The following is a 19,621-nucleotide window of genomic DNA, read 5'->3' as shown; positions in this document are numbered from 1 at the left end:
GAAGCAAAATTTGTCCTGAGGAATTCAAATCGTGGCTAGAGCTAGTCAGGAAACCAAAATTTTTCTGGCAAGAAATACTAATAAAAATAAAATCTGCATTCAATTATTTTTAAAGCTGCAGGAGTTTTTGAATCAAATTCCAACTACAAATTTTGGTTTTGACTCAACGCTTAGAAATTAAACAAAAAATTTTGTTTCAACTTAAAATGATTTTTCGTTTTCAAAAGCAAACATTTGAAATCAAAATGAATACTCCTGTTTCAAACGTTCATGCAGGTAAACCAAACTGTTTCATGAGAAGTGACATTTTGATGTGAAGAAAGTTTGTTTTTTGACAAATTTGTATTGTTCTCTGGGGAAAATTTCCACACCCAAAATCTGAACCAGCTCTAATCCTGGCACAAACTTTCTAGGGAGAACTTGGGTGAATCAGCTACCTGCAGACACCCCACGCCTGCCAGCAGGTCAGTTATAAGGAGCCTCCCTGCTCAGAGCATTCTTACTGGAAACTTCAGATAGACCAGCTTCCAGGTAGGGCCAAAACAAATGTTAGCAGAGATTCAGTGCCTAGATTGCAGTGAGCTATGTCGTCTCAACTGATAATATCTCTGATTCCAAATTATTAAAACATAGGGTTTATCTGACTGCATTTGTATTACAGAGCTAGAAGGAACATGCCTCAGCACTGCCCAATGATAACAGATCGGTCTGAAGGAGAGACTTCAATCCTAACTGCACACTAATTAAGATAAAGTAGTTTAAGAAAGTGCTCCCCAGCTCTGAGTAACTGACTGGTCAAGTCAGCCACCACAGGCAGAATGCAGATTTTTTAGTAGTCATTGAGGGTACCTGAGTAATAAATCCACATAGTACATTGGACCGGAAAGCTGCGATATTGGAGGCAGTATGGTTGTAAGGACTTGACATTACTAAATGAATATGAAACGAAGGGGGGAAAGCTAAGAGGGATAACATTTTAGCAAGCTAGAGACAGCTGTCATGAGCTGTGGGCATGTGCAGATTCAACTTATTAAACATGTCCAGGGTCAGAGACAGCACTCACAACTTAGCTCTGATAAGGAGAGATGGGAGAACCTAATGGGGTGTGGTGTTTCAAGAAACCCCTAAAAACTTTTTATTATTTTGTTTAACATTTATAACACTTTTTCATGTTTCATGAAACTCTTTTCTCCAGTTAACTGAAACCATATTTTAACTGGAAATTTAATGTTAATGCCATGTAGTTTTCACTAAATGGATGCCTGTGCTTTGTACACAAATATTCTTATTTGAAAGCTATTCTTGTCTGACTTCAATTGCAACTAAGGCGATAAAATTAAAGAAGTCGCACAGCAGACCAGAACTCAAGTTTCACTGACAGCCAACTAGAACTTGAACCTCAAAGACTGAGAGATCCATTCTAAATTTGGAACCTGCATTTTTCTAGGTAGGTTGAAATGTAGTGCAAATTCGTCCACCACCTAGGGAGCTAAGGGCCTTATCTTGCAAGGTGCTGATCACCCTCAACTCTCACTGAGACCTGAGGGTACTCATCACCCCTCCCCCTGGAGCAGAGACCCAAGAGATCTTTGGTCCACTTGTGCATTGAGTCGAGGGAACGAAGGAGGACGCAAATGGGTGTGAGATACAATCCATCCAGCATCCAGCAATGATGTGCACAGTTGCAAATTAACATATTATACAACATCAGTATAAATCAGATCGTTAATATTTCAGCGGAACAGAATCATGAATTACTCACTTTCTTCCTGTTTTGTGATGGGACTGTGGTAGATCTAAAGAAGAAGAGAGAGAAACAAAAGCAAAACCAGGCACGAGTTGAGAATTACTGTCCAAGAATACAGCCAGGGAAAGCAAGTCACAGACATACAATATTGTTTAATACTTTGCACTCAAAAACAAAGTACTAAACAGTATACAACCCTATATTCGAGAAAGGTGTTGTAGTTTCACTGGGGCACCTGTTTCTCTTGGACTCACCCTCCCATGCTAAACACAAAGATCCTTTGTCTCTTAGTAAAAATTAGGTCTGGAAGCTGTACAGCTCGGTACAATTATATTTACACAGAATATCAATAAATTGCTTTCTTCACCATTATACTAATAACATGATTTATATACTTTAATAACAATATCGTGCACTTCTGTAGCACCTTCCCTCACAACAGATCAAAACTGCTTACATACAATAACAAATTACACTGCAGTCATTGAATACTGGAGGTTGCTTGAATTCTGAACAGCTGTCCAATATGACCATGGTCATACTTCTTATTATTCAATATTTGCATATATTCACACAAACTGCTTTCTCTTTGTCCACAGGAAAGGTAAAGGAATTACTATTCTTCACATGGACACCCTGTGACAAGGTATACTGGGCCCTTTGAGGCCTCACAGTCCTACCACACCACACCCCAGAAAAGGAGAAGTAAAGGTGGGTCCTCCAGGTCTCCCTAAAAAGGCGGCAAGGAAGCAGCCAATTAGAGCTCAACAGACTCAGATAAAAGGAGCCGCAGGGCTTGAGCAGATCAGTTCCTGACAGGGACCAGAGGAGCAAGGAAGGTGCTCTTTGCTGGAATTCAAGGAAGACCCAGAAGATGGGTTCTGTTGACACTGATATTCCATAAGGAAGAACTTCAGCCCTGAGGTAAGGCTACATGGGAAGTGGCCCAGGAAAAAGCAGCAGCAATTATTATAGGAACCAGCACGTGGCTGCTATTTATAGGGTCCCTGGGTCAGGATCTGAAGTAATGGGTTGGCCCGGGTCCCCCCACTGGCCACTGGCAGGGTGGCCTAAGCCCCAAGGAGGGGATAAGACTTGTTTAGAGGACCAAGTGAAGTCTCCAGGGAGAAAGCCTTGGGGGCACTGCTCTATACCAAAGCAGACAGGAACTTAAAGCTAGTCCCGAAGGGCTGAGGACTGAGCCCAGGGACAGGCCTAAAGAGACTGTCAAAGGCACAGGGACAGGTCTTCTTGGACCTTTTTCCCTGGAAGGGGTTTGTTCACAGGTTGATAGCATGTACCAGTGAATGAGCCAATGAAGACCCGCCTGACAAGGGCAACAGCCAACGGGGCACCGCAAAAAGAGAGAGAGTGCAGATTCACACCCATCTGACAGGGGGCGCTCACGAGAGGTGAGTGCACACAGTCACGCACCCATATTCACACAGGAAACACAAGCTTTGGCTGTTCACTACTTGTTTCACATTACTTATTATTTGTTATTCTCCTGTTTCAGAACATTTTAGTCAGCCAGTCATGTAGTGCAGTGGTTCTCAACCAGGGTTACACATACTCTGGGGTATGCAGAGATCTTGCAGGGGGTCCATCAACTCATCTAGATATTTGCCTAGTTTTACAACAGGCTACATAAAAAGCACTAGTAAAGTCAGTATTAAAATTTCATACAGACAATAACTTGTTCATACTGCTCTATATACTATACACTGAAATGTACGTAGAATAGTTAATTTCAATTGATTTTATAATTATGTAGTAAAAATGAGAAAACGAGCAATTTTTCAGTAACAGTGTGCTGCAGCACTTTCATATTTTTATGTCTGATTGTGTGAGCAAGTAGTTTTTAAGTGAGGTGAAATCTGGGGTGCGCAAGACAAATCAGACTCCTGAAAGGGGTACAGTAGGCTGAATAGGATGAGAACCACTGCTGTAATAGAACCAATACCATGTGACATAGGCGATCAACCATACACAGGGGCGGCTCCAGGCCCCAGCATGCCACACGTGTGCTTACTGGTTTGAGCATTAGCCTGCTAAACCCAGGGTTGTGAGTTCAATCCTTGAGGGGGCCCATTTGAGGATTGGTCCTGCTTTGAGCAGGGGGTTGGACTAGATGATCTCCTGAGGTCCCTTCCAACCTTAATAATCTATGATCTATGAAGGCATGGGGGGCACTCTGCCGGTGCCGTGAGGGCGGCAGGCAGGCTGCCTTCTGCGGCTTGCCTGCGGAGGGTCCGCTGGTCCCGCGGCTTTGGAGGACCTCCCGCAGAGATGACTGCGGAGGGTCCGCTGGTCCTGCGGCTTCGGAAGACCTTCCGCAGGCACGTCTGCAGGAGGTCCACCGAAGCCGCGGGACCAGCGGACCCTCCGCAGGCAAGCTGCCGAAGGCAGCCTGCCCGCTGTGCTTGGGGTGGCAAAATGCTTAGAGTTGCCCCTGACCACACAGCACAAACAGTTGATGAGAATAGTTTGCAAATAAACAATTGTGTAGACTAAAACTTGTTTACATGAATTATTTTGGGAATAACTAAATTCACAAAAATTGGGATTGATTCATGAGTGATCTATGATCCATAAAAATGTATAAATTCAGAGGATAATTAATGAACAATTAATTATTCAACCACCTCTAGAATTAGGCCTCAGAAACTTGCTGGGAGGCACGTGGGGTGGTATCATCAGTTTAGAGATGAAAAACAGAAGCACAGAGAAGTAAAGTGACTTGCCCAAACAGTTAATGGCAGAGTCAGGAAGAACCACTTTCTTTCAACTTCCAGTCAGTTGCTTTAACAACAAGACTAGTCATTTGTTCAGAAGAATGGAAAGAGGCACTAGACACTTGGAACAGTGCAGGTCTGGGACTCTGGACTCAGGACGCTTAGGGAAAAGGAGCAGTCAATGGGGCATGAGGAAACAGCAAGAAACGTATTTTGCTATATTGCACATAGCATTCTCTGTTTACAGGAAATTCTGTCTAATAGTAATGTTTATACTGGGCTTGGATTAAAGTAAGGAAACCAATGAAGGAACACAGAAAGCATCGGAAAATTTCTGGTGTGTGTGTCTCACTCTCTCTCACACACGCACATGGGTTGCCACAACTTCAGACAAGAGACTTACAAGCAAGAATATTATGCAGGCAAAACCAAAATTACTTCAGACAGATCTGAGAGCTATTTGTCTGAGCAACAGAAACACGGAAAGATTCAGCTCTGCTTCTCTATGCCTGCAAGTCACATTTTTATGGGATCCAACTGATGCCAATCTAAACAGCAGAACTCAAATATCAAAGGATACAAGTGAACAGGGCAATGTGGTAACAGTCCCTGGAATGACACTGTGAAATCTATTTGTATATATCTACTTGCTAAATTGATACCTCTGTTATGGACCACATAATAATAGTGATGTTGATCATTATAGACCCAATCTCATGAGAACACCTTAAAAGGTGAGCTCGCCAAACTGACCTATCAATACACTCTTCATCTGTGTGAAATTACACCACTAAACAGCACATCTATAAATCAGACAATAATTCTTTGAATACTCACTGGCTCCTTTCCATCCATGGCCTCCATCCATAGCCGTCTATTAGCTTCTGAAAGTGCTTGCAATGTGATAGTCCCAGCCCTGGCCAGAGAATTAAAGCAAAAGATATATTTTTTTAAAGATACAAAGGAATTTCATCCAAGATTTACAGAGTTTTATGCTTCTGGAGACCACTTAAATACTCAGCAAGACAGTGCGTGCAGGGGGCACTTTAAGGAAGTCAGTATACACACATCATTCCAATTACCTATCTATGTATAGTATTTCTAAAGCATATGTCTATCATAAAAAATGGAAGTTACACACGTGCTGAATACACTGGCAAAGCAGGTCCCTCAATCATCTAATTCACACTGTGTCTTTGTACATTTATCTGCAGTGATTTAATCATGCAGCCTAACGTGTCCAGACACTCCCTCTCCCATCTGGTTTTCATAGCTACCACCCTAGCACATTTTCTGATGTCTTTTCAGTTGTTACCACTGTAAAGTCATGTGGTTTCTGAAAAATCATTTCAGTCTGAGTCAGGCTAACTGTTCTTCTCCCCTTCTCCAAGCACTTCAGAGAGATACCTCTCGGCTTCAGGTGAAAACTCTGATGTCCTTACTCACCACTCATTAGCACCATAATACAGAAAAAGACACAAGGAAAATGGTCAGGGAAGAGATAGGTACCAGGGGTCTCTAGTATGACTGAACATGCTATAGATATAGAGATCCCTGTGCAGCAGTCACCCAAGTGAAAAATCCAGTGAGCCAAATGATAAAAGACTTTGGTGCATGACAGAGTGGGTCAAATTCTGCTCGGCTACACCCAAATAGTCAACTGGGGTCAATGTAACAGAAGGTAGATTTTGGTCCATGTGTTCCTACCTAATTGCCACCTTATTTGTAGATTTCTTAGGCAGCAGACAAATGATTCTAACATGATGAGATGTTACCTGTTTCCTAATAGATCAGATTCCTAAGAAAAATCGGAGTGTGCAACTTTATTTCACGTCATGCTATACTGTCAAACAGAGCACTGCACTGTACGGCCTATCCACTAACATACAGGGCTGGCTCAGTGTCCTGTGCTAGGGGAGACCTCCCCAACACATCTCTCATCACTGTGGTAAGGAACTGGCCAGAGGTTCAAGAAGTGTGGCCGCTACAAACTTTTGAGGATATGACACAGTCACTAAGTATGTCTCTACGTTAACCTCTGGTGCTGTCATTAAATCAAACTATATATTATTATTAGTGGGCTAAACTTCAGTCTTCCTCCACCTTCATGCAGGTTAGATGCCCTACCGTACCGAGCAAGGACTGAAAGGCTTGGCTCATTGCTATACTTTTCAAAACACTGCATAGTATTACACCCCACAATCCTCCAATATGCACAAACTATGGAAACACCAGGCTTGCCACAACCTCAGAAACTCACAACCCCTGAAATTTACTGGAGTCAGTCTCATCCTACTCATGTCACTGCTTTTCAAAGTTCAAGATAATTTGCAACCTACTGCTCCAAATGCCTAAATTAATAACACTCAGCATTACTGCAGGCACAAGAGAATTAATTCAGGAACGGGAGAAATCAGTCTGCATTCTGGAATTAAGTGAGAATGTCAAAGGCTGAAAGAGTGACAAATGTTTGCCTTTTGTTTTATATGTTTGAGCAAGGTGTCCTTCTCTGATAAAATAGGATCTGATAAAAGTAATCTGCAGTTTAGCGCTTTCTCCTTTGTTGTGGCTTAAGCAGATACCAAGACTTCCACAGCACATGTGTGACATCCCAGCATTCATTCGTCTATGGGCTGATTCTGCTCCCGTGGTAATTAGTTAGCACTTCCAGAGAGTTCAGTGGGAACAGGATCATACTCCCAGTGAGTAAAGTGAAAAGTAACCCATGGAGAGAATCTCCAGCTGTACAACTGGCAATATATATATTGGGGGGAAAGACACATGGGAAAATATGAGGGTCTCATGCTGGTTGAAGACAATGGGCGTTCAGGGCCCTCAAGTTCTCACAGAAGGTGCTCATCCTTTCACAGTATTAGAAGACCCCATAAACAGCCCACTGAATTTAACAGAAAGATGTCCATTGATTTCAATGGGCTTCAGATCAGGCATGAAGATTGTAGCAATGAAGGATAGCACTGCCCCCGGTGCATAATCTTCCTGCCCATACAAAACAGATTTTAGAATATTCAGAACATACACACCCTCACAAAAGCCAAGAAAGTGGGATATTATTTTCAAAACTGCAATAACAGAGAAAGTAGCAATCACTCTGGCTCACCTTTCATTCGTCTCAATATCAAAACAAAACCTCTTGTCTATAGAATCAGTCTTTCTCCTTACGCAGGACTTCAGTGTCAAGTCTGAGGTGCCCTAGAAAGAGACAGATATTTAAAGCCAAAATTTAAAAAATGCATATAATAGGGATGAGACTTCTCGGGTTCCTCAGTTGGAAAGCAATGCCACACGGTCTGTTGAAACATCAGGAGTGACAGTGTAATCCCAATGTCAGCCTTGCTAATCAGATGGCACTTGTAACATGATAGCAGATGATCCCTCCCAACATTCCACAATGCAGCAACCAAGACAGAGATCAACAGCTTCCTAGAACAGACTACCTTCATACAATATCAATTAATAATGGGGTTCATGGGATTACAGTGTGAATTGGTGCTAAAAATCCTAGCAACTATTCTTTCAATATGCCTTGTGGCAGAAAGGTTGCTTAAAATGGACACTCTTAGAGGAGGACTTCTATAGCCATGTTGGTCCCAGGATAGTAGAGAGACAAGGTGGATGAAGTAATATCTTTTATTGGACCAACTTCTGTTGGTGAGAGAGACAAACACAGGGCTCTTCTTCATCACCTGATTGGGGTTCATGGGTGCTACCATCATATAAAGTATCAAATTACTAACAGCAGCCCAGACAGCTTTTTGAAACACTTTGAAAACAACTGAAGTAGATAAAACTTCATGGGCAAATTTCACACTCATTTACAGCAATTGCGTTGTAGGGGGCAGGCCTTGGCTCTAGGTTTTAATTACCAGCTGGCAAAAGTAAATTGCAGCCCGTTTATAGCCCCAACCCGGGATCTTCATGACTTTACAGAAATCATGAAGTCAAGCATCAGTAACTTTTGAAACCCATGAGAAGCTAGCCACTGATGCACAAATCTGGAATGAGTTCCCCATCAACAGTTGGCATCTGTATTTATACACTCTGGATAAACAGTGAAAAGAACCAAAGGGATCACAACTATTGATAACCTTCCACAGCCTTTTCCTTCTCCCTGGTTATCTATCACTATGTGTCTACCGTGAGCCTTTCGGTGGGTTTTTAAGAGTGCTCACTATATGGTTCCCTTTGAAGCTGTATTGGTCTGTTATGCCAGGGGTTACCAAGGGATCCCTGAGAACACGTTACTGACACAATGGGCTGTACAAGTTTGAAAGGGATATTAATCTGTATTATTATAAGCCCCTACATGTTTTAACATTATTTTGCCACATATATTTACATAGTGTATGTCAACAGTTCCATCTAGTCAATGTGTTTGGATGACTTCACTCTTCTAGGGGTTTCCAGAAAAAAATTTTACTGCTTCAACAGGCAATTAGCCAAAGAGCAGGAATTATGAAGTCTCAGATTGGAGAATTTCATGCTATGATTTGAAGTCTCCATGGGCTGCAACTCCATGCAATGATGAGGATGGATGGGAGCTGTACTGCAGAAGAATTCCATAGATTATGTTGGACTCATTGGCTGCACTGTGGCCAGCCATTGTCTATCAAGCCTTGCAGCCTACGCCCTTTATTTCACAGTGAGCAGCAGCAGAAGGTTGACAGACAGCAGCTGAAGCACCTACTGAAAAATCTGTGAGAAGGATGAAAAAAGATCCCAAAATTGTTGTTTTACAGCATGGTGTAAAGATGCAAAACCCCAACCCCTGACTGCTCCCACCCTTTGTACATCTTCAATTTACTTAGCAACTAATTCCTGAAGAGAGGAATCCACAACCCTGAACCAAAGGGTCCTTTAAGAGGAGCAGACAGAGAGGGGGCATTATGGAGCCATTCAAATAACCTTGCTAATTCAAGTACTGTCAACAATCATCAGAGGCATCAGTTCAAGTCAGGTTGTCTCTTCAAAAGAAAATGCCATGTGTTCACAACTGGTTTGCAAGAGAAAACATGCAAGCCTGCCTGTGCTGCAAAGCACAAGGAACTCTTAGTGTGATGCACACACTGCCCAAATTCATAGGTGAGGAACAAAGTAGCTTAAGTTCTGTGACTGATCAACATGTAAATTACATGCAGAAGGGAATAGCTAACAGGCTATGTAGAAAGGCGAGCAATGACTGAGAAAGGCTTGAGACTGGAGCATCAAATCCCTTCTTGATGGGCAGATGCAGTGGCTTTAAGTGAATTCCAGTGCCACTGGAATTCACTGGCACTGATGCTGGTGATCTCAGCAGAGGAGCCATGTCCGATCCAGGCCATTGAAAGTGGACTACTTTTCCCTTGCATGGGTGCCTCCTGCAGATCAGCAGTACTCAAGGAATTGTGTGTGTGTAGCTGGGGGAAGCTCTCCTTGTATGTCTGTGGCATATCTGTTCTGTGGCTACAAAGAGGCTTTCCATCTCCAGAGGTGTCAATCCAGCACTTAAATTAACTAGCAATACTTTTTAAGAACCGGAATTGTGTACATCGCTGCTTCATACAACAGGGATGGAATGTACCTGTTATACAGATATTTATACTTGTACTTCCTCATAGAAGAAACAAGCCAGAATAGAAGGAAATGAGGCAGAACCTGCGACTGTCAGTGGTTGCAGAGCTCTCTCTTACAGGGAATCCACTCACTTGCTTAGCTCCAGACTTCTGCTCCACTGGAGTCATCCTTAGCATCTTGGACTCCTTCTCATACTGGCAATAATATTTCACCCAAGATATGCCCAGTGCCCCTACAAAAACACAAAGATAGTCAAGAGTCAATAGAGAGCATGAATTCGTTTGATTGCCGACTCTTCGGGGCAGGAACTATGTTTTCCTGCGTGTTTACACAGCACCCGGCACAACAGGGCTCTGATCCTCATTGGGGCTCACAGGCATTACCTCAATATAAATAATAAATAGTAATAATAATGGTCAAGTGCATCATTATATCCTGAGCCTGAAACAGTGATGCACTTGACCATCAGAGCCCTGTTGTGCCGGGTGCTGTATAGACACACAGGAAAACATGGAGCCCTACTTGCAGCTTTGCCAGTGACAGAGGCAGCAGTAACGAGGGAGGAAAGTAAGCACTGGGTAAATGTTAGCACCAGCCTCCTCAGAAGGAAAAGCTGATGAAAGGGCATTTGTGTAACTCTGACATGGCAAACCAAACAGGACTGGCAAATCTAGGCCACGAAGTACACAGGCAACATCCCGGGGGATGAGGGGTGGGCAATATGTTTGTTTGTTTTTAAATGGACACTACTGTTTTTTTCCTTACTGACAACTTTTTGTTGACAGAATAAACACAATAGCACATTAAAATATCATCTTACATCTACATTTATGTTACACCACAATTTAATTTTCCACTCTTCTTCCATTGTCTTAATTGAAGCACGCTGTTCCTGACATGCCTCAAATTTTTCCCCCCAAAAGAACCAATTGAACTATTTCAAATATCTTGTTTTTTTCTTTAACCAATTCATAAGAAATGAATTTAAAGGCAATAAATATAGTTTGCTATCATGCAGGAACGTACAAAATTTCCTTGTGGTCTCAAATGACTGTGTATGCGTATGTGTGGTTTTTTTAAACAGAAGACTCATTGATAGTCTTCTATGAGCAGCCAATATTTGCCCTGTTTACATAAATATATCAAATGAGACATTTACCGAACTGGCAGTCCCAACCCAATATCCTGCATAGTAACTACCTTTTAGGAATCTGACCTCAGATTGCAGAGTTGTCATTGTTTGTGCTTATACACCTCTACCCCTACATAACGCTGTCCTCGAGAGCCAAAAAATCTTACTGCGTTATAGGTGAAACCGCGTTATATCAAACTTGCTTTGATCCACCAGAGCGCGCAGCCCCATCCCCCCAGAGCGCTGCTTTACCGTGTTATATCTGAATTCGTGTTATATCGAATCGTGTTATATCGGGGTAGAGGTGTTTAACTAACCCACTGCCACATGGACATACAGACAGTGACTGTCAGTAGGGGATTGAACCCCAGCCTTGAATACTGGTCCCAGTCAACTACTAGCAGTCAGTAGGTAATAGGCTTTTATCCTAGCAACTAGAGACCAGATCATATACAATAGGTGGGAATATTAAAACTCATGCAACAATTGGAGTCACTGTATGAACTGTCCAGAAGAAAGGCATGTGAGATGGAAGTGACACTTGCATTATAAATATTGGTGCATTACATACTTGAAGGTTGTGAATATGAACATCTATAAGAACAAAGGAATGGAAAATGCTTTGACCAACATGCTATATGTAACAGCTCTTCTGTCTTTCAGAGTACACGAACTACTATGTTTCAGACACATGAAGTGCCATGTTCCCACAGGAGCAGTGGCTAAATAAAATAACAGCTTATCTGTCTCAGTTATGTCTGGAACTGAACTGTTATTCTCTTTCTCACAATCCCAAAGGCAGAAAATACACCTAGGCCTTTTCATCTGTATGCCTGCTCCGGACATCTGCTCTTGCAACCCTTTTAATATATCAGATTGTTTATTTGGACAAGGGTTAGAGTTCGGGTTACTAACACTCACTCAAACCCTCAACACTGCCAAAAGTGGGGTGAAATAATATTTGAGGGAATGGAAGGGGTTCAACACCCACAGTGTCTCTATCAAATTAACATTAGGAGCTTGATATGGGCTTTCTCTGCAAAATATAATTTTCAACCTCAACTGAACTATTAGTGGATGTAGTATAATCTTGATAGAAAAGGAAAGAATAGAATAGATTTGGACTCCAGCACTTAAGACTCAAGCTTTAGACTCCAGCCAGTGGATGAAGCAGCAAGTTAGAGACAGGGAGTGGTACTGCAGCCATTCTGTAGCTCAGACTGAGATAGATGGGCACTGAAACCTTTCTTATTAAGCAAGAGAATATTGATCAGGATACCAAGTTTATTCTGGTAACGAATGGCTGAATTTCAATTCTCCGAGCCTTAGTCTCATAAAATGGACTATTAAATCTCACCCAGACAGTCACCAGAGAAAAGGCAATTAGCATTTTGAAAACATGTCTCAGCCAAAAGATGGCATCTGTAACAGTGCCTGCCACACCCACACCAAGATTGCACTGCATTTCCAGCTAGCTCTGGATCATGATCGGGTATGTAAGGCAGAAGGTACAAGTTGGATGGGAGATATGAACCCACTTGCTTCTGGCTCAGTGACTAGCACACCCAACAGCTAAGGCACACCCATACAAACATCCCCATGGCTATAATAGCTACACAAATAGACTCCTAGCTTCAAGCTGAATGAAGCTTAGAGTTGGATTCAAAACTAGGCAAGCATTACAACCTACAGCTGAACCCTACACTTGTTTAATGTATACACATGCACACACAGGCCATTACATTTCTCCTGAGTGTACAGATAACCCTCTATGGTTGGCTTCCCGGGTAGCTTGCAGGTCAGAGGAGCTTCTTTCATCCTTTTCTTCAGGTCTTCCAACTCCTCTCGTGTGCTGGAAAAGTGATTCCTCGTCTGGTGAGAGAACAAAAGAATGATGGTTGAACATGGGCAAACAAATCTGGTAGCTGGCCCCCAAGTTTCCAATGGGCACTCAAAAATGCACTGTCAGCATGCACAAAATGCCACACACCCACTTTTGTGGGAATGATCAGTGGCACATTGAAAAGATGGCATCAAAAAACCTCAAGCCCTGAAGCTAGCAGAAAAGTTGGCCCATAATGGTCAGTGACCAGGGTTAAACATCATATGCACGGAGCTGGCGACACAGTGGCTGAGGAACATAATGTGTCATGATTGAGGGTAGCTTTTTGTTCTTTAATATGAAGAGATCACAACAAAACACTTTAATGACAGAAGGATGAGGCATCTGAACTCCTGCTTTGAGTTATCATTACAGAGTACACATAGTTTGCAACAAACACATTAACTTGGGGCACTGGCTCAAGCCCTATGATAAAAATAATCGTGCATATTAAGAATGTTTGCAAAGTTTTCATTTGCATTTCTACCATTTCATTAATACAGAATCATGTCACCTCTCCAAATAAAATAAAAATCAATTATTTTTAACTCACGTAAAGCAATTCAAAGGGATTCAACAGCACACTGGGTTTGGCACAACCTTACAGGTCTTGTTCCTGAGGCTATGAACGTTGGCCATTTAAGGGTACAAATCTTTTTACAGTGTAATTAACCATTGTCACAGCCTACAAGGGCTGTGGTAGATTCTCCGTCACATGAAATCTTTGAAATCGGGATTGGATACCTTTCTAAAGATATACCCTACCGCAACCACAAGTCAATGGGTTTGACAGAGAAATTACTGAGTGAAATTCTATGGGCTGTGTTACGCAGATGGTCAGAGTACATGATCACAGTAGCCCCTTCTGGCCTTAAATTTATGAAATATGCTGTAGTAGCACCTGTAGGCTGTTCTTGCTAGGAGGAAAGCAATTTATGGACAGGAAAGAGCATTTTTGTGTCCCTCCCAGAAAGCAAACAAGGGTTGTTCACCCTGCATGGGAAAGGTTTTTATGCCAGAGGCATTCAGATGCACGGCAGGACACAGAGTGTGCATATGAGAGTGTGTGCGCAGCTGGACAGGAACTTACATTCTGTAGGCTGAGCTGAAGCTGCTGTTTATAAGGGAGGAAGTCCTGTGTGAGTTCGACTGTCAGGTTGTTGTATGTAAAGAGGCTGTGAAGAAAGGCCAACACCTGCGCAGAAAGGAAAGATGATGGATTAGCATTTATCTTAAAGACAATAGTATTAAATCAGGCAAAAGGTGGCAAGAGAACTGTTTTAATTAAATCAGTCAAACAGAATTATTAGCAGCCATAAAATAAAATATACATTTAGGTGAGAGGAACCCAATGCAGACTGAATTTGTACCCAGTGCTCCGACAGTGAAAATATTAGGAATTGCTCAGGTAGTGATTTTTTTAAAAAAGTGTAATCTATACATATGCCTCATAGTATCACAATACAATGCTCATATTAGCTCAGACACAGGCCATATCCACATGTCCTACCCAGTTATGCTGTAAGTAGGATCACAGAAAGAGGGGCATTTTCATTCTCCCACAAGCCTGGGGGCAGATGGGGACGTAGTTCACTGGTCACAACAGCCCCCACAGCCATGAGACGTTTGTGCCACCACAAATGACAGCTATGATCCTATGGATGTGTATTGCCTGTCTCAGTAAAACACTACTAGTAAGGAAGGATTGCATTAGAACAACAATGAATACACCATCAGTTCTATGGAGAGTACCTCCTTATGTACACTTACCTAGAGGAGGTCCTGCTCCAAGGTACAGCTATTCATTCAACCAGCACAGTGAGCTGTGATCTACAGGCTCCCTGTTAAAGCGATGAGCCTGCACCAGACAGGCCTGTACCACAGCAGGCAGCTGGGTCAGAAGGCATCTCTCCCTTTAATGTCACTCTTCAAGGGCTACTACTTCTTATCATGTGCAAGGTGAACGGGGCAATCCTTAGCAAAATCTGTAGCAATCTTCAGAGTTTGACTCGTTAGGCACATTTCACTTTTAGAGCTAAAAGAAGACCTCACTGTTCTTTATCTTCATGAAGCAGCAGCAGAGGTAGCAAAACAACAGATTGCTAACTCTGTATGTTTGGCTTTGCCTCATCACAGGGACCTATGTGGAATCGTTAGGAGGACAGGATCCAATTTGACTATTTCCCACCCCTTCTTGCTCACATGGGTAAGTCAATAAATGTGAGAGTGTGATGATAAAAAGGAGGCACTTACTGGCTCCACGATACTGAACTTCTTGCTCTCCTGCACTTCCTGGATCTGGTACACATACTCCAGGGACGACTCAAAGAAATTGTGTCTCTCTTTATTAACCTGTAAGTCAGCCTGCATGAGAGGGGGATGGAAAAAAAAATCACATAAAAGAATAATAATTCTTTAGTGGTGTCTGTACATTTGCCTGCAAGTGATAGCTATTACTTCTCAAGCCACGAAAGAATCCAACCCATGTTTTGAATGCTTTATGGGGGCCATATCTGACTGGAACATTGGTCCATTTCCCACTAGATTTTCTCCTAGCTGCATCCCACACACTCACATGAATTCAGAGCTTAGTGCCACTCTGCAAGGAATAAGGCTTCTCTTTAAGGGCATTAGTTTTTGTGAAAGGTGCCAGACTGAGAGACCTGAAAACTGCAGTTCCCTATTTAAGCACAGAACCCAATACAGGACAGGCACAGAGAATGCAAGTGTAAGAGTGTCCCTGCTCACACACCCATGGAGCATTGACACCAGGTCTAAAAGCAGCAGGTCTCTTTGGCTTGAGCTAAAGAACCAAATGAGTTAGCTGAGGCAGCAGCAGACTCAAATCTAGCCACTAGAGGGCCAGAGAGACATCTAGCCACTAGAGCAGGGGCGGGCAAACTTTTTGGCCTGAGGGCCCCACCAGGTTTCGGAAATTGTATAGAGAACCCGTTAGGGGAGGCTCCTCCTCAAACAGCCAGGCGTGGCCCGCTCCCCCCATCCCCCCTGATTTTCACCCCCTGACACCCCCCCACCGAACTCCTGCCCCATCCAACTCTCCCATTCCCTGACAGCCGCCCACCCCCCACGGGACTCCTGTCCCCTTTCCCCTGACCACCCCTGGAATCCCTGCCCCTGACTGCCCCCCATCACTCTATCCCACCCGGGCTCTGTAGCTGTGCTGCCCCAGGAGCTCGCAGCCCTGCCACCCAGAGCGTTGTGCCAGTGGCGGGGCGAGCTGAGGCTGCAGGGGGAAGGGGAACACCAGGGGAGGGGCTGCGGGAGAGTTTCCCAGGGCAGGAGCTCAGAGACCTGGCAGGAGGGTCCTGTGGGCCAAATGTGGCCCAGGGCTGTAGTTTGCCCACCTCTGCACTAGAGACATATATGTGTACGCATGGATTACACCAGCTTCCCTATACTGCCTTGTCAATGTGTTTCAAACTTGATCTGAAATGACTATCCCTGGAGTGTGAGAGAAGTTGAGTCTCGATGAACCATTCTCATCAAAAGGAACGTTACGTAGATTTAATCTTTCATTATTGAAAGAGATGTGTATTGGACAGGAGTCCAGTGTACCTGCTATTACTTCTTCTAGACTCCAAGAAACAGAAACTTTTAAGGAAAATTTCACACTTGCCTCCTGTAACTGGGACTCTTTCTTCTTAGATGATAAATGCAAATGACGATCCAGCATGGAATAAAACTTCTCACTGTCCTTCTCAAACTTTTTCTTCCTTTCCTAGAGATTGAAGAGTTGACACAGAACTGGATGGTGAGAATTAGTTTGGCCTCTTTAGGCAGGAACAATGCAATAGTGTCAAAATTCATTGTACAATATAATACTACCATGAAAAAAAATGATGGGCCCATCAAAGTCGGGGGCCACCTTATATTTTCTGTATCTATTTCTTTTTTCTCCTGACAGTTCCATACACTGCTCCCAAATACACACAATGACAGCTCTGGCAATACTTCACAGTACAGACACATTCAATATTTTCTATTATCATCAGCACAGCATAAGGCAGCCCTGCTGGAGAGGTTTCTTTCAATGAGCTTCCAACTTGTCGACTTCTTTGCTTTTAACTTGAAACTTATTAATGAGAGAAAACAAATATACACTGTTTGCTGATATTTTACTCATCTACAGATCAAACAAAAACTGGCTAAATGCTTTAATACCAAGGACACATCCAGAACAATTAAAGATTTATTAGGATTTCAGTGTTTTCCAGGTTTTGAAGCTTTTTGTATGTATTTGCATTCTAAGCTGTATCAAAGCTGAAGCAAAAGATTAAACAAAGTTTGGAAAGGGATAACACAGGCCTCTGATTTCATTGTATATTTACTGTCTTTGTTGGAATCAGAGATTGCCAGCCTTGCCTTTAATAGCATATGTTAGTTACACTGTCTGAGTAGACCAGTTCAGAGGAGTGTTACAGCAAGAAAAAAGAAAAAAAAGACATCCATGTTGTCACGATTATTGTGGGATCCTCAAAATCCTACTGGGAGTTTCATATACGTTGCCCATATCTTCTTATTGATCGCTATTATATATTAAACACACACACATATATTGGTCAAGAAAGAAAGAAACCTTGACTGTGGATGAACTTAACAAATTTCAGAGTGGTATATCTGTTAGTCTGTATCAGAAAAAAAAAAAAACAAGGAGTACTTGTGGCTCCTTAGAGACTAACAAATTGTGTGGGCTAAAACTCACTTCATCAGATGCATGCAGTGGAAAATACAGTAGTAAGATATATATACACAGAGAACATGAAAAAATGGGTGTTGCCACACCAACTGTAACAAAACTAATCAATTAAGGTGGGATAATAACCCACCTTAATTGGTTAGTCTTGTTACAATTGGTGTGGCAATACCCATTTTTTCATGTTCTCTGTGTATATATATCTTCCTACTGTATTTTCCACTGCATGCATCCAAATTTAACAAAGTTACTAATAATTTGACTGGAGCCACCATAGAAAAAAGATCCAGATGAGGCCATAAAAGAGATACTAGTATCAGGAGGGTGACCGCAGTAACACTCAGATAGAAGTTCAACTGAGAAGCTGTGCCTCCACCACATAATGGTTGTGAAATCATTGAAGAGGGCGGTTTCCCCAAGATGCTAGTCTTTTTTGATTGTCAAACAGGCAAAAACATTCACTCCAAACTGGAAAATGAATCATTCTTTGGCTGGTGACTGTTGGTAGACCTCATTAGTAAAAAAAAAATCAAGCAAGACAGTAGCCTCAATTATAGCTCCAAGCAGACAAGAGGATGCTTACGCATATCAAAAAACCTTCTCTCTCTCCCTGTCAAGCTGCTTGGTCTATTTGTCAATTCAGGTGTTTGAAAACCTAGGCAAGTGGAAAGGAGAGCTGCAAAATCCAATACCCAAGAAGACTTACTGATCCTCCTACACACATCCACACAAAGCCTCGCCATTCTCAATCTCCTGCTCTTGGTATGCTCAGTCCAAATGCCTGTCCCTCTACTTGTTTTAAAAGAACATTTTACACTAGGCCAAGCTTGACAAAAGGGACGATTTATATAAACAATACAACACATTGCTGTGCTCCTTTAGCTGCCATTTCAGATATCAGTATCTGGATGAGGGTGTTCTCTCTTACAACCCAGCTTCTACTGCTTGACCGGGCAATGAGGGCATAATCGTGCATTGGAGGCAGAATAATGTGCTGCTCTGGAAACTACTGGGAGGGCACTAATTCAACATTCTGACTTCACTATGGGATCACATGATTCTGGGGCTGGGGCTGGTGGTGGCAATGGAAAACTGCGGAGGAGAAATCCCTCTTTCTCACAAAAATACTGTGAATGATCCTTAAAAGTAAGAAGGCTTCGGCTATGCGTCCCATAACAAGGAAGAAATGGAAATGAGATTCTGTTGGTATCTGGCTATGTTCCTCTGACATCACTACTTTAATGTTGCTGAGACTTCTATAATGTAAGGGCATCCAGACACTTGATTGAGCATCTTTTTATATGATTAAATCTGAATAAATAAAAGTAGCAGGGACCTGATAAGATACCAATGCTTCCAAAACCTCACAATCCACAGGAACTTCAAAGAGGCCTCAACCTGGTCTCTAATTTTGTGCCCTCCTTCACCTGTGGGCACAAATAAGCAGGCAGTATCACAGGTGCAATCAGCCAGACAGCAACATTCATTGCTTTTCTCCTGAAATTTAATGCCATCTGCAGTTGATTGCAGGATCAAAAACATGAACACAAAATTAGAGGCCTCTTTTGAAAATCTGGTCCTCTTTTCCTCCTTTAGTGAGTCCTTGTTCTATGAAGTTCCCCTCCCCATTCTACTTCCACAGGCTGTAAGTCTGCATAGCAGGGAATAATACTACCCATCTGGGTCCTTGGGCTTGGATTGACATAGGTGGCCCCAGCCCAACCTTCTGATTTCCTATCCACTCTGAGGCCAGGTCTACACTGCGACTTTAAATCGGTTTAATGGCCGATATACCGATTTAACGCTGTATCCGTTCACATGACGTCGTCATTAATATCGA

General features: G+C 42.6%; 1 protein-coding gene across 8 annotated transcripts in view; it reads right to left on the bottom strand.

Moving 5' to 3' along the window:
- Positions 1–19,621, bottom strand: part of OPHN1 (oligophrenin 1) — a 125,818-nt gene that overhangs the window by 30,988 nt on the left and 75,209 nt on the right. For all 8 annotated transcript variants that reach the window (XM_075068767.1, XM_075068764.1, XM_075068766.1 and 5 more), the window contains 8 exons: positions 16,705–16,806; positions 15,321–15,431; positions 14,158–14,262; positions 12,928–13,057; positions 10,185–10,285; positions 7,601–7,692; positions 5,320–5,398; positions 1,763–1,796 (listed from right to left, as the gene is read on the bottom strand). In XM_075068767.1, coding sequence (XP_074924868.1) covers positions 1,763–1,796; positions 5,320–5,398; positions 7,601–7,692; positions 10,185–10,285; positions 12,928–13,057; positions 14,158–14,262; positions 15,321–15,431; positions 16,705–16,806 — 754 coding nt within the window. The remainder of the gene's footprint in view (positions 1–1,762; positions 1,797–5,319; positions 5,399–7,600; positions 7,693–10,184; positions 10,286–12,927; positions 13,058–14,157; positions 14,263–15,320; positions 15,432–16,704; positions 16,807–19,621) is intronic.

This window comes from Chelonoidis abingdonii, chromosome 8 (assembly GCF_003597395.2).
Source record: "Chelonoidis abingdonii isolate Lonesome George chromosome 8, CheloAbing_2.0, whole genome shotgun sequence".
NCBI lineage: Eukaryota > Metazoa > Chordata > Testudines > Testudinidae > Chelonoidis > Chelonoidis abingdonii.
The sequence above is the reverse complement of the archived record's forward strand: the minus strand, read 5'-3'. Positions and strand labels throughout refer to the sequence as shown.